At 45.9% G+C, this 15,459-nt stretch overlaps 1 protein-coding gene across 1 annotated transcript in view; it reads right to left on the bottom strand.

The window, feature by feature from the left end:
• The window catches only part of LOC134431553 (protein fem-1 homolog C-like), a 101,831-nt gene extending 87,813 nt beyond the window's left edge, over positions 1-14,018 (bottom strand). The window contains 1 exon segment of the mRNA XM_063179560.1: positions 13,475-14,018. Coding sequence (XP_063035630.1) covers positions 13,475-14,018 — 544 coding nt within the window.
• Between the last annotated feature and the right edge of the window lie 1,441 nt (positions 14,019-15,459).

Here is a 15,459-nt window from a genome sequence, read left to right as displayed (position 1 = left end):
GTGGAAAAAGATAGTATTTTTTGTAATGTGTTCAGTAGCCAGGGTCGTATTCTTACCATGCCTAATACCATGTTTTATTAGGCTGATACACTCTGTGGTAAAAGACATGCAAATAGTAGCCATGCCTATGGACCCTGAGCGGGCTTCCAAAAACAGCAAAGTATCCAAAATAATGAACTTGGAAGAAGGTGAACATGAAAGTAGAGCAGCAGAAGTCCTAGCAAAATTTGAGAAAGAATTAAAGAGTGATAAAATAGTTTACAGGATATACCAAGAAGTACCACAAAGAGAACAGGACACTGAGGAGGTCTGAATAGGTCCCTTGTTGGAACCCGGGAAATTCCTCTGGCTGCCCTGGAGGACTCGAGCCCCTGCCAGGGGCCTCAGAGACCTTGGCACAGAGCCCAAGACCCCTGTGCCTTTGACTTAGCCCTTGGAAAAAACAATTACCAACCTTATATGAAGAATTACAAGCCACGAAAGTTTAAGTAGAATGATAGTCAATTTATCACAGGGTAAAAATAGATTTTTGAGGTTTTTAGAATGGGAGTTCAGGGGGCAAGATGGAGGAATCTGGGCATGTCCAGCCTTTCTCCTTCTTCTTGGCCTCCATCTTCTGCTGTGACGTTGGCACTCTTAAATTGGTTTAGAGTAGAAGCTCACTGTCTAACATAGGTGATAGGTATTGGAAAGTAATTGTAAATATTGTACACATAGTTTTTAGTATAAAAAGATAACACTGCCCCGGGGGCAGGCAGAGTGCCTCAGACTGTCTTGCTGAGCGGATCTCGGGTGGGCAGAAGAAAGACTTTTATAGATAAGATAAAATACACAGTCTTGACACCGAGAACTGAAGAGCTCTGACTCCTTCGACTGCTGGGCTGGGAAAAGAGACTTTTTAACATATCTCAGGGTCACTCTGACCAGCTAGAGTCCCAAGAGTCGCTCTTCTCCTTGCAAAAAATTCTTAGAGGTGAAAGGTAGCTTTAGCAAGACATCGATAATAGAATGTATTATTTATTGCTCCCTTTTCAGAAGAAACTAACTTCTTCCTGCCTCACTCAGCCCTGAAGATGCCTCAGGATTAAGAGGAAGAAGTTGACACTGACCAGACAGAATCCTTTGTTTGAATGGAATTTATGCATCATGTATGAGATTTATGAATATGCAACAGGCTATTGCTTTTAAGGGTTAATCCTCTGTTAATGTGTGTCCTTTTTCGGGCTTATTTTGCCCAGAAAGAGGTACCTGGACTGTCAGTAACTCTTTGCTTTTATTGTCTCATATTGTCCTAACCCTAATTGTCCAAATTTTTATTACTCTAATTTTATTACTATTTTTTTGTATTCATTTTATTAATTTTAAAATTTTAAAAACAAGTGATTGGTGTTTTTCACACATGCATTATCCTAATTATATACCTATATACATCTAGATAAAGGCAGTGTGACGAACAGTTAACCCCAAAACAAGGTCCCCTTGAGGTATGTGTTGTCTCTTCATCCTTCTGCATCATCCACTGTTGGGAAGGATGAAAGTTTGACAAGAAAGTCTCACAGATATGTATGCTTGGCAGAAAGATTTTTGAATGTAGAATCTGAAGAAGGAATAGAGATGGAAGCAAGTTTTGATATGGAAAAAAAGAATTGCTGAGCCAGTCTTACTGGATAACCAAGGAGGCAAAGGGTGTGTTAGCTAGAAGGGGGTTTTTATGACTTAGAGCAATGGATAAACCCACCTCAAACAAGATGTTTTACCAAGCAGAAAGATAGCACAGGCAAGCAAGTCAGAAGATGCTGCAAGTAGAAAAAAGTCTCAGAATTTTCCACTGCAAGAAAACTGAAAAACAACTTCTAGCTTAAACTGTAACATACTATTTTTTAGTGACTGGAGAATAATAACATTAATATGGTAATTATAGTAGTTATGATAGACTATAGATAAAAGTTGAGGCATAGATTGGTTCTACTGTATTAAGATGCTCAGCAAAGAAAAGTATATAATGCATTTGTAACCTAAACTAAGGGTCTCCAGGCCTGCCTGCAGCTGGAGCTGACAGCTGTAGGCACAGGCTCTGTCACTCATGACCCTGGACTGCTGTAACATCTTGGATGCAATAAACTGCATTTTGAAGAGCCGCCTGGAGTCCCACATCCCTCATTTCGGCTCTTACAACCCACTAGGTGCAACCTGCTCCCTGAGCAAAGACAACCCCACTGATCGGTTTTTCTTTGCTCGAGGCAGAATTAATCCAAACAGTTTTTCCTAGCATACCACTCATGCATATCACCAGAACCTTATCCCTGTCTTTTGTATACAGGAGTTCAGATTGGGCAGGGCCAGCTAGGTTGGTGGAGCTTCAGGTGTTAACTAACCACATAGCCTTTGCTTGCACAATTAATGCATTCCATAGATGGGGGAGCTGTGATGATTGTAACTGACTTTGGCACATATCGGGGTGCAAAAGAGTTTAAAATGCTGCTGGAGAACGGACCAACTGGTCTCCCGCGATTGTAGGCAGCTTCCGGGTGGATCCCTCCCCCCTCCCCGGCAGGGACAGCTGCAAGGTACATTCAGCCCAAAAGATGGGAAACACTCACTTTTGGATGGGTAAGTAAAAGCACTAAGATCTGGTCACATATGTATATAAAATCCTAAAGTAGCTCCATAGATGCTTTATTATTGTGCATTCTGCAAGGCCAAAGACTGTAAACCTGTGTGTTTCTAGCCGAACCTGCTGAGATTTTAACCCTTTACACCTGCTTATACTGCATTGGCAATATTTAGATACTGTATTAGCAATAAATCTAATCATAATCAGCCATATAATCTATGTCGTACTTCTTGCACCCGACCGAGAGTCTTCTCTATACTACTCCGCCACACCTGGTTTCAAAAATACCAGAAAGAGAACCTCTAGTAATCTCCCATAACAGCATTTTATATTTAGCTCATTATTCCAAGAGCCCAGTCTAAAAACATGACATTTTTATCCCACCACAAGTCCGTGATTTATAGGCAGCCTTAAATCCTTCCAAAGGAAAATTTATTTTGCTCTGCCCACCTCTATGACAAATTTTTTGTTTAGCTTTCTTTATATAAAACCCACATAACTCCATGACTTGCAGAAAAAAGGCATATTTAATGGAACAGCTTTTCAAAGCGATTACTCTAATATTTGGTATTTAAAATTTTAAAATATTGTGCAGTAACGAAGCACCTACAGGTATTTCTGTCAAAATATACTTGAAGTATATGATACTGTTAAAATTGTAATTAGCCGGAAGACGGCAACTGAAGCAATATACTACAGAACATTTTATTAGGAGATATATTATCAATAAACATATTTGTTAAAAAATAAGCTGCTGAGACACAATCCTGGCTCAATGAGCTAAAAAAGTTAACCATAACCTGCAGTAATCAACATGCTCTTTAGGCCAATATCATAGTCACATATAAGTTTGAGATGTAACAAAAGCCAGCAATTAGAATAAAAGGTCCACATAAATATAATCACGGCAAAAAGGACATAAGTCTTCACTTTGAACAATGGGTCAGGATAATTGTATACCAATGTGTTGCGGTGTGTTGTAATGTCCTGTTTTAAACTTCCGGATCCCTTCCCAGGTGTGCCTATACCTCTCTCCCTTCCCCCTCGCCCCCTTGCTGAGTGAGTCCTGTCAATCAGGCTTAACATTCCAGGAAGGTCGTCGTGTGGTTGGTCAAGTTCAAAAGATGTCCCTATGCCCAGAGGTCATTGGCCTGTCTATGTGTCATCCTCCCCTGAGACCCTGCCCCTCTCACCTGGTTGGTAGCTTACCTGCTCCTTCCCTCCCCGTCCCCTGGGAGCTTAAAAGGTCAATCAGGCCATGTGCTCGCCATTCTGTTGGAGCTGTTACTACAATTCAGACCTCTGTGACCATGGAATAAAGCTCTGGATATAACCCTCCGGCAGAATCCGTCTCCTTCTTCCTCACCATTAGCCTGAAGCCTTCCTCCTGAGGTAAACGGAGTTCCTACCAAGTCTGGACTTGTTCAGCTGCCCAGCTGCAACCACCAGCAAGCTAAAGGTATCTCTGGGGTGATACACCACAGCTGCCGCCTTTGGCCTAGCAGCAAGGGTCAGACTGGCCCAGGCACAATCTACCTGGTAATATTGGGATTCATATTCCAATATTTTGGCATCCCTGGGTGGGCAAAGCGACTCTGCAGCTCCAGACGGACACTCAGTACCTCGGGCAGGCTTTCGGCTGCCGTGCACCCAGCTGAAAGGAGTCTTGGTTGCATCGCTCTCAGCTAGAGACTTTGGGAATATTCCCAGAAGAAGTTTCGTGGACTGTTCGGCGCCTCTGGAAAGCCCAGTTCCTTTGCGGTGAGCAGATTTTCCAGAGGAAGGACAGGGTAGCCTCTCCTGCCCATAGAGGGATCCTGTTCCGGTAAAGAGACCTGCCTGCCTGAACCCTAGCCAGCAACAGCTTCCATTTCGGGTGAGTATCTCTGCTCTCGTTGGAGCAGAAGCTCAAAAAACAGAGTCTGCCACGAGTTCTGATCCTCTTTTGCCTTTGCATTTTTGGCTGCGCAGCCTCCACAAAGGAATCCATTGCGTTCTAGGCTTTAGCTCTCTGCCACGTGTGTTGCTCTCTTTTGGAATTCGCGCCGGTGCGGGAGTGCTCTCTGACCTTCCCCCCAGCTTGGCAGCACAGCGTGCTCGGCTCTCGGTGCGGGGGAGGGGGGCTCTCTAAACGTGGGGCGGCCCCAGTATTGGCTTGCCACGTGGCGTGGCTGCTCTCTCAGCTCCGTGGGGGGGCTGCATTCCAGGGCGGGATAGGCTTTGTGTCTGCCTTGGCTCGGCAGGGCGTGCCCTGCTGCTGCTGCCCGGGAATTTTAAAAGCAGTATATACAGCTGCATTGTGAAGTTTTTGTCTGTTCATTATCGCTTTCCTATCTGTGGTTTTGTTTTTTTGAAATCGGTAGCTGATTTTGGCTTTGTTTTTGGTCAGGCGGGATTTTGTACTTTGCCTTTTACATTTAACATGGGTTCGAATCTCAGCATTGTACAAAAAGGAGTGTATTATCATATTGTTAGCATTTTAGTCAGTGGTAATGTGAAGTTCTCAAAAGGAAAATTAAAACAGTTTATAAGATGGCTTTTTCTACACTTCCCAAAAATGTCCCCTGAAGAAATCCACAATATTCAATTCTGGGATAAAGTTGGGAATGAATTGATAACCTTAGGACAATCTGGCAATACACCCTCAGCTAAATTTGTGTTCTGGAGTTTACAAATTCAAACAGCCTTGCTCAAACAACAGGAATCGGAGAAAAAGCCAAATGCCAAGCCATGTACCTCTGCTCTCCCTGTTTCTCCCTCTCCTAGCTCTAAAACCCCTAAACCTCTTACCCCAAAACTTGGTATTTTAAAGAGAGCACACTCATTGGGAAGTCGACTCCCAGAGATTGTTAAAATGCCTGAGTTGTCCTGTCCACAAGGCCCTGGCCAGGCTGCGTGGAACCTTTCCCAATCCCTTGTGTCCCCTCCTCTGAAACCCAGAGCACGTGTCAGCTTTCCAGAGAGCAGTGATGTTCAAAATGGCCCCCAGTCCCTAGGGAGTCCACAAGATGGTGGATGCCACATGGCGTCTTCCCAAACCTGGTCTTCTTCTTCCCAAAATCCTCTTAAGCATTCCAAAATTTCATACCCATCCCCCTCTCTTCCTGTTCCTCGTGACACCTTCCCCCCTCCCCCTCCCTTTCCTGCAGTACCCTCAGCTCCGCCCTTCTACTCCTCCCAGGGGGCGTCTGCTGACGTGATGTCACCAGGTGTCCCCGCCCCCTGCCTGCCCCTTGACCCCGCCCCTTGTTCCCACGGTGTCCCCGCCCGCTGCTCACCCCCTGACCCCGCCCCCTGTTCCCACAGTTTCCCCGCCCCTTGCCAGGCCCTGTCCCCGCCCCCTGTACCCATTGCGTCCCCGCCCCCTCCCCGGGTTCCCACGGTGGAGACACACCCCCTGCCTGTCCCCAAACCTGTATCTGTGATCCCAATGCTTCTGATTCAAGGGATACAGAGCAGGGAACAGCAGACCAAATGCATAGTCCCATGTTGTCACTGGCTCCTGTTACCTTTCAGCCTGCAGCTCAGGGAGGAGCAGCCCCAACTGCTAACTGGAGTTCTTTTGGACGACAATTGATTAAAGAGATCTGTAAATCTCATAAAGAATATGGTCCACACAGTCCATATTTCCGTGGCCTTTTAAATTCTGAACTGAGTAGGACTGTGGTGATTCCACATGATTTAAACAGCTTTTTTTCTGGTCTCATGACCTCCACGGAATTCAAATTATGGGAATTAGCATGGAAACAACTGCTAAAAGACGCTCTCCCAGGCTTGCATGCTGATCCAAACACAGCAAAAGACAACAGTGGTAACCCCATCACCATTGAGCACCTCTGTGGTGAGGGCCAATGGTCTTTACCCTCAATCCAAGCTACTGCAATTCCTGCAGAAACACTCGAGAAAGTAAAAGAAGCAGCTGAAAAAGCATTCTTTTCCCTCCAACCTGAGGGGCCTTTTGAGCCCTATAGTAAAATTAAACAGCTACCATCAGAACCTTTTTTGAAATTTGTAGAAAGGTTAACTAGAGCCATTGAAATACAAGTTAAAAAAGAGAATGCTAGGGAAGCGATTTTAGAGGAAATGGCATTTACAAATGCAAATGAACAGTGTCGAGCGGCAATCCTGAGCTTTCCTATAGAACCTCCCCCTAAAGTAAAAGATATGCTTCTAGTCTGTAACAGGAAAGTGCCTCTGATGAGTGTGGCTGAAGACACAAGACCAAGGCTGCTGCCAAGACCACCTCAGCATGTCGCCGTTGCCAGCCCTGCGCCCATTCCCTCAGCACAGCAGTACCCTGGGCAGCAGCAGAGACCAGCAATGGTTGAGCCCACAAAGCCATGCCTGCTTTGTAACAACCTAGGGCACTGGAGTAACCAGTGTCCCCTGAAAAGGCAATTTGATGAATTCAGAAATAGCAGGGGAGGAGAACTACAAGTACTCCCTGGGGGTCAACAACAACAAAAAAACTGAAAAGGGAGCACCCGCCTGCCAGGCGTGCAGACACAAAAAGAGCAGGCCAAGGGAAAAAGGGTAGCAAAACAAATCAAGTGTGCGATAATATTAATATTTGTGTAAGTGAAGCAGGTGCTTCAAAGACCATGTCTGCTGGTCCACTGTTAAAAGTAAAACAAAATAACCTTTGTTTTGATTTAAGTGATCCTGTGTTAACCACGTCTTCTGTCAATGAGCCTTGCAGGTTGCAGCTGACAGAGTCACTCCACCTGAAAGACACTGACTGGCATTTTGTCTCTGTCAATCCTGAACAGAAGGGTACTTGGAACCGAATTCGTTGTAAGTACATCGTCATTGGGGACACCAAACACACACCACAAGAGATCAAAATTGCTCCAGGAATGACAACATCAGATCCTGAGGAATTCGTTCTCGGCCTGCACTGTATCCACCCACCCCTGTTTCTTCCCAAGGGACAAATTGTTGCACAAGCTATCCCTGTGCCATCTTTACTTGAAAATATCGAAAAACAAGGGCCCACAGTCTCCTGGGTCCAAGTTATTGGGAAAGACAAACCCAAATTATGGTGTAATGTCAGTGGGGGTGGGGAGTCAAAACGCATTGAGATGCTTGCAGACGCAGGTGCAGACTGCACAGTGATTCCAGTACAAGACTGGCCTGCACATTGGCCTTTGCAAAATGTTGCTGGTCACCTTCGAGGTGTAGGAAGCCTGCAATTGGCAAGACAATCCAAAAGCATTATTCAAATCGAGGGACCAAATGGACAACTGGCAAATATCCGTCCATTTGTGATAGATTATTCGGAATCTTTGTTAGGGAGAGATTTAATGGCCCAGTGGGGTGTCACAATTGATATTCCAGACTCTCCACAGCATTTTTGTGCAGCAGTCATTGAACAACAGCACCCCACCCAAAAACTGAAGTGGAAAACAGACAAACCAGTTGAGGTGAAACAGTGGCCGCTCAGTAAACAAAAAATAAAGGTGCTTGAAGAAGTAGTGGAAGAGCAACTAAAAAAGGGCCACATCGTGGAGACCATGTCCCCATGGAACTCTCCAGTGTTTGTCATCCAAAAAGCCAACAAAAAGAGATGGCGGCTCCTCTGCGACCTCCGACAAATTAATAATGTAATTGAAGATATGGATTCTCCCCAACCTGGTATGCCATCCCCAACAATGCTTCCCCAAGATTGGAAATTAGCTGTTATTGATATTAAAGATTGTTTTTTCCAAATACCACTGCACCCTGACGATGCACCGCGTTTTGCATTCTCGGTCCCTTCCATCAACATGGAAGCCCCTATGAAAAGGTACCATTGCACCGTTCTTCCTCAGGGATTGAAGGTATCTCCAGCTATCTGCCAGTGGTATGTCTCTTCCCTGCATTCCCCAGTACGTGCAGCCGCAGAGAAGGCCATCATCTATTATTATATGGATGATATCCTTGTGTGTGCCCCCAATGATGATTTACTCACACATGCGCTTGACCTAACGATCGATGCATTGATTGTTGCAGGGTTTGAGCTCCAGGAAAAGAAAATTCAAAAGATGCCACCTTGGAAGTATTTGGGCTTAGAAATTGGAAATAGGACCATTGTTCCTCAAAAACTAGAAATCAATCCAAGGATCAAGACCCTTGCGGATGTCCACAAGTTGTGTAGGTCTTTGAATTGGGTAAGACCATGGCTCGGTCTGACTAACGAAGACCTTGCCCCTCTTTTCAATTTATTGAAAGGGGGAGAAGACCCAGGTGCTCCTAGGTCCATTACCCGAGAGGCACGGAAAGCTCTAGAAAAGGTTCAGATTGCAATGTCCACAAGACAGGCCAACCAATGCCGGCCTGACCTGCCATTCAAATTTATCATCCTAGGTAAGTTGCCACACCTCCATGGAATTATTTTCCAGTGGGAGGAAAAACAAACACCTAAGGCAAAGGACACACCTAAAAAGGGCCAGGACCAGAGGGACTCTCTCTTGGTCATAGAATGGGTTTTCCTCAGTCACAAAAGGTCCAAGAGACTGACAAAGCCTCAGGAGCTGGTAGCAGAACTGATCCGGAAAGCAAGGACCTGGATCAGGGAGTTAGCAGGATGTGATTTTAAGTGCATTCATATTCCAGTTGAGTTAAAATCGGGTCAAAATACTATGAAAATACTGGAACAATTGTTTCAAGAAAATGAAGTGTTGCAGTTTGCTCTGGATTCCTACTCAGGACAAATTTCGGTAGCGCAGCCCGCTCACAAATTGTTCGAACAAGATGTTCAATTTACCTTAAAATTGAGAAGTGCTCTAAGTAGGAGACCTTTAAAAAAGGCTCTGACTGTCTTTACAGATGCATCCGGGAGGTCCCACAAGTCTGTTATGACTTGGAAAGATCCTCAAACCCAGCAGTGGGAGACGGACGTTGCTGCGGTGGAAGGTTCACCTCAGGTTGCTGAACTGGCTGCGGTTGTTAGGGCTTTTGAAAAGTTCTCAGAACCATTTAATCTGATTACAGACTCTGCATACATGGCAGGAGTAGTATCCAGGGCAGATCAAGCAATACTGCAAGAAGTGTCTAACATCACACTTTTCGAATTGCTCTCAAAACTGGTAAAGTTAGTCACTCACCGAGAGCAACCATTTTATTTGATGCATGTCAGGTCACACACTGACTTGCCAGGGTTTATCGCTGAAGGCAACAGAAGGGCAGATGCTCTTGCTGCACCTGCAGTGATGGCCACTCTCCCAAATGTTTTTGAACAGGCAAAAATCAGCCACCAGCTTTTCCACCAAAATGCACCTGGCCTCGTTCGTCAGTTTAACATCACTCGAGAACAGGCCAAAGCGATTGTGGGCACATGCCCAAATTGCCAAAATGCACTCCCTACAGTGAGTACGGGAGCAAACCCAAGGGGACTGAACAGTTGTGAACTGTGGCAAACAGATGTTACACACATACAGTCTTTTGGACGGCAGAAATATGTTCACGTTAGTGTAGATACCTTTTCTGGAGCGGTCTATGCTTCTGCCCACACAGGAGAACCATCTACTGATGCTATTAAGCACCTCTTACAGGCTTTTTCTTTCATGGGCATCCCCAAGGAGCTGAAAACTGATAATGGGCCTGTTTATAAATCCAAGGAATTCGGGAGCTTCCTGCAGCAATGGGGAGTAGAGCATAAAACTGGCATCCCCTACTCCCCTACAGGTCAAGCCATTGTAGAAAGAACTCACCGTGATATTAAAAGAGTCCTGGACCAGCAACAACAGGTTCTGAAGGTGGAACCTCCCCACATCCGGTTATCCAGGGCCCTATTCACAATCAATTTTCTGAATTGTTCTTTTGACAGCCTGAACCCACCCATCCTACGCCACTTTGGGGGGAGCAGTCATAGGTTGATGAAAGAAAAACCTCCAGTTTTAGTAAAGGACCTGAGACTTGGAAAATGGTGGGACCTTACAAATTAGTTGCTTGGGGACATGGATACGCCTGTGTGTCCACCCCCTCTGGTTTAAGGTGGGCTCCTTCCAAATGGGTAAAGCCCTATGTTCCCAAGGTCTCAGAGAAGTCTACAGAAGCACCCCAGTTTGCTCATGCTGCCTGGAGAAGAAAACGCCACACGCGTTCTCTGGAGGAAATTCCATTGAAGCCTCCTATCTGGAATAGTTTGTAATACATGTTTGTCTTAAGTTTCCTTTTACCGGTTTAGATCCTGCTGTTCGTGTGCAGTCTCGAGACGCCATGAGACCGAGCCTGCTTCTTGTCCTACTTGTGATCATTTTTCCAGCGATCTTCTGGTTAGTCCCTCAGCCCAAAGCATATGTATGGACCACTCTGGCCAGAGCCCTTGGACAAGATCACATTTGCCTCTCCACCGCGACAGCCTCTGACCCCCTGTCAACTTGCCTGGTAGGAGTTCCTTTTAAATCCTCAGAGTTCCCAAATGAAATGTGGAGTGCTTTAAATGAAGTTAACTTACTCGCACCTTCCCCTGGCCGTTACCCTGCTGACAATCCTTTACTGTTTTGGCAGGAGTGGGCGAGAAAGTTACCAGTGTCAAAAAGGAAGCCACAAGAGTTCCATCTCTTAGGCTACATGAATGCAACCTTTTGCATTCACTTTAAATTCAATTCTCGCTTACCATATCATGAAGCTAAACGAAACACCTATCCTGACCCTAGCAACCCACACTACACAGACAAGAACTGGTGTGAAAATTCAGTCTTAGTTATGCACTCATCTGGTGGTGATTACAAGCCTCGTGAACTCCCAAAAGGTGTGTTTTTAATATGTGGAGACAGAGCATGGGCAGGTCTCCCTCCTCGTCTGCTCGGAGGTCCATGTACCTTGGGCAAGCTGAGCCTGTTAACACCAAATCGAACAAACCTAATACATTGGCAAACTAAAAACAACACACATACATTGGCTATCAAAAAAAGAGACCTAAGGCAATTAGACCCTGATTGTAATTCAGAAATTGTTCACTGGTCCAGACTTAAGGCCACCGCAATTACAGTCCTTCTGCCGTGGATCTCGGCAGCAAAAACCATGGGAGAATTAGGCCGATTGGAATGTTGGATTGCAAAACAGGCAAACCTCACTTCTACTGCCCTGAGTGACCTCTTATCAGATGAGGAAATTACCAGGCAAGCCACCATTCAAAATAGGGCAGCCATAGACTATCTGCTTCTTCTGCACAACCATTGCTGTGAAGAATTTGAAGGACTCTGCTGTCTCGACTTGTCATCAAAAGCAGGGAACGTCCATGCCACGATTGACAAGATGAAAACCATGGTGAGCGACATCAAGAGAGAAACTGATGACTGGCTGAGTGGACTGTTCAATGGCTGGGGACTCTCGGGCTGGTTGGGATCTATTCTGAAGACTGTGTTTTTAGTACTGTTTATTTTAGTTATAGTTAGTGTAGTTGTTAGCATTGTTTTTGGACCAATCAAACGCATGGTTCTCAAGTTAATTTCAAGCTCATCTCCCCCTCCTGAGGTCTACCATTTGGAAGCCCTCAGTGCTCCAATGGATGACCTGGAAGCCTCAGTGGAAAACACTGACCCTCCTGTAGAGGAAGAACTGATTTACCAACCATGGTTTGGCAAGCATTGTGCACCAGAAACCCAGTCCTCTTCTTTTCAAGCAAAACTAGGGGGAGATGTTGCGGTGTGTTGTAATGTCCTGTTTTAAACTTCCGGGTCCCTTCCCAGGTGTGCCTATACCTCTCTCCCTTCCCCCTCGCCCCCTTGCTGAGTGAGTCCTGTCAATCAGGCTTAACATTCCAGGAAGGTCGTCGTGTGGTTGGTCAAGTTCAAAAGATGCCCCTATGCCCAGAGGTCATTGGCCTGTCTATGTGTCATCCTCCCCTGAGACCCTGCCCCTCTCACCTGGTTGGTAGCTTACCTGCTCCTTCCCTCCCCGTCCCCCGGGAGCTTAAAAGGTCAATCAGGCCATGTGCTCGCCATTCTGTTGGAGCTGTTGCCTACATTCAGACCTCTGTGACCATGGAATAAAGCTCTGGATATAAACCCTCCGGCAGAATCCGTCTCCTTCCTCTTCACCTTCGCCTGAAGCCTTCACTCCTGAGGTAAACGGAGTTCCTACCAAGTCTGGACTTGTTTCAGTGCCCAGCTGCAATCTCCAGCAAGCTAAAGGTGTCTCTGGGGTGATACACCACAGTTGCTGCCTTTGGCCTAGCAGCAAGGGTCAGACTGGCCCAGGCACAATCTACCTGGTAATATTGGGATTCATATTCCAATACCAATGCAAAGATATTCTTTGTGATCTGTGCACCACTGTAAGTCATTCTGCTGCAATCAGTCACAGGAAGCTTCATCTCCTTAATCCTAAACCACATTTTTGTCTACTAACACTGAAAAAAGGTCCAAAAGGATTCAGGAGTTTGAGGGAGAGGAGGAGTAAAGAGCAAAGTAATTATTCATTTCCAATGTAGAAAATAATTATTCTCCTTTATGCATCTTTCCCTCTTCTAGTCTTAGTGGCACAGGTAAATTTGATATACAGCATATTTGGTTTGTTAAGAAACAGTATGAAAAACATCCTAAATTTTACACAATATATGCTCACATTATTATTACTGTACAAACCTGCTAGAAATAGTTCTCAGCAAAAGTCAATTAACTCTGCACCTGCATAAACGCAAAGTCTTTAGGTTAAAGTGTATCAATTTAGAATTACATTTTATAGCCACTATTAAATTAGTACGCTAAAAAAAATTGTAAAAACAGCTAAATACACTTCATCTCTTACTGGAAAATACATTCACATTGTGAGACTAGAGGAATATTTATGGATGTCATCCTCCTCAAGAATATGAGTAACTTCACTCCTATTTACTACAAAAAAAAAAACAAAAAAACAAAAAAACAAACTTACCCTTAACACTTTTTCTGTTAACATCAGCTCCTTTTTCAAGTAAATACTGAGCAATTTCTTTGTGGCCTTTGTAACATGAGATCATCAAGCATGTATGCCCATGACGGTTTGATACTTCCAAGTCTGCTTTGTGCTTCACAAGGTATTTTACTATTTCCAAGTGACCATCAAAACAGGCTGCTCTAAGCGGAGTTGAATTTGTTAGAGTTGTGTTGTTGACAGATGCACCATGATCCAACAGACACTGAACCACCTTCAAGTGTCCAGCAGCTGATGCTGCCCATAATGGTGGAGCGCCTTCAATGATCTCACCATCAAAATTAACTGAACCACCAATCTCTATAGAAGCAGAGCAATAATCCAACAAGTATTCCACCATGTCAATGTGCCCATAACGAGCAGCTATCAAAAGTGGTGTGGCACTGTTGGTTTTTTCTGACATTAGTAAGGCCACCTCTTCTCTGGTTTTGCTTGCCAGTAACTTGGAAAGGAGACACAGCTTGCCATCACGAGCTGCGTTGAACACTGCTGTCTTTAGATCCATTTATCTGTACCTCTATTTCTTGAAGGATACACACCTGCCCTTTTCAGAGTCACATACAAAAGCTTATTGGAAACACACAGCCCCAACTTTTTCTCAGATCAGACAGATGGGAAAACGTGGAGATGCTGAACAAGGTCCTGACAAAGCAGAGGCTTCACTTGATAACTCTGAAAAAGAAAAAATTCTGGATGTTTTTACCTTCTACTTCTCAAACAAGTATGTACAATTACATTTTTCTACAGCTATACTCAAACAAACCACTGACTGTGGTGCACCAACATCCAGCTGCTGTTCATGGGACTTCCCTGGACTGCACAGTATCTCTTAAAGGAAGATATCGATCAGGAGGCCAGATCCTAGCAGTGAGCTATGCATACCATTTGCAGGAAAACACTTTCCCCTCACAACATAACAAACCGTACACTTGTATCAACTTCTGCTTTTAAACACAGCCTAAGTAAAAAACCACGTGCCCCACCCCCGTCAGGTCCTCTGAGGAGCCCCATGCTCACAAACACACGCGTCCCCGTGCTACCTCCATCCTACTGGCGAGGGAGCAATTTCAGAGTCTGATGGGAAAACAAAACACGTCCTTGCCACAGTCGTGTGATTTAGTATCAGACACCACCGAAACCCCGAACTTGCCCTTCCATCACAAACACCCTCGGCCTGCCCAAAATCCCCCGCCTCCAAACCTCCTCCTTCAAGACGACGCTATATTTGCCTCTCACCCCAACCCTCCCTATCCCCTGCCCCGGATTACCCCGTGCCTCGCTTCAGATAGCCCCTCTATTTTCTATCTCTAGTCAAACAATCACCCGCCTCCCAAACCACCCTAGAATCCCCAAAAGCCTCTTCTCAGTTCCCTCAGAATCGCTCCTCACACGACCGCTGGAACAGGACAGCCTCCACCGCCTGCGCGCAGAGGCGGCAGCAGTGGCACCGCCGCGCCGCCCACAACAGGCGGGGAAGGACCCAAGGATGCGGGCTACCTTCCCAGGACGCCACCGGCTCTCTCCCACCTAAGCCACCTTCACACGGAAGCGCCCGCCGTCTCCCCCACTCCATCCAGCTCCTCCACAAACGACCAGTCCCCACAGCGACAAGCATCTACCGCCAACCCTACACTCCGAAACAGAGGAACCAACCAAGCACATCCCGGCCACCGCTGAGCCCAATGAGAAACACGCCTGAGCGCCGCCAGCCACTCGGAGCAGGGCGGGAGGTGGGACTACGCCGTCGCTCAATCTACGCTTAAGAGTGGGGCGGTGCTGGCGGACGGTGGTGATGCGGTAGCTGTCCTCTAGGGGGGGTGGTACTGGCCCCTCGCACCGCCCTCCACTAAAGCGCGTGCGGGCTGGCAGAACGCAGCGGAAAGGAGGTAGGTTTTGATTAGCTGTAGTATGTGGGGATCAGGTACGGGGAGTTGTTTTTCCCCAGC

This window comes from Melospiza melodia, chromosome W (assembly GCF_035770615.1).
Source record: "Melospiza melodia melodia isolate bMelMel2 chromosome W, bMelMel2.pri, whole genome shotgun sequence".
Classification (NCBI taxonomy): domain Eukaryota; kingdom Metazoa; phylum Chordata; class Aves; order Passeriformes; family Passerellidae; genus Melospiza; species Melospiza melodia.
Note: the sequence above shows the minus strand (reverse complement) of the source record. Positions and strands in the feature narration are given on the sequence as shown.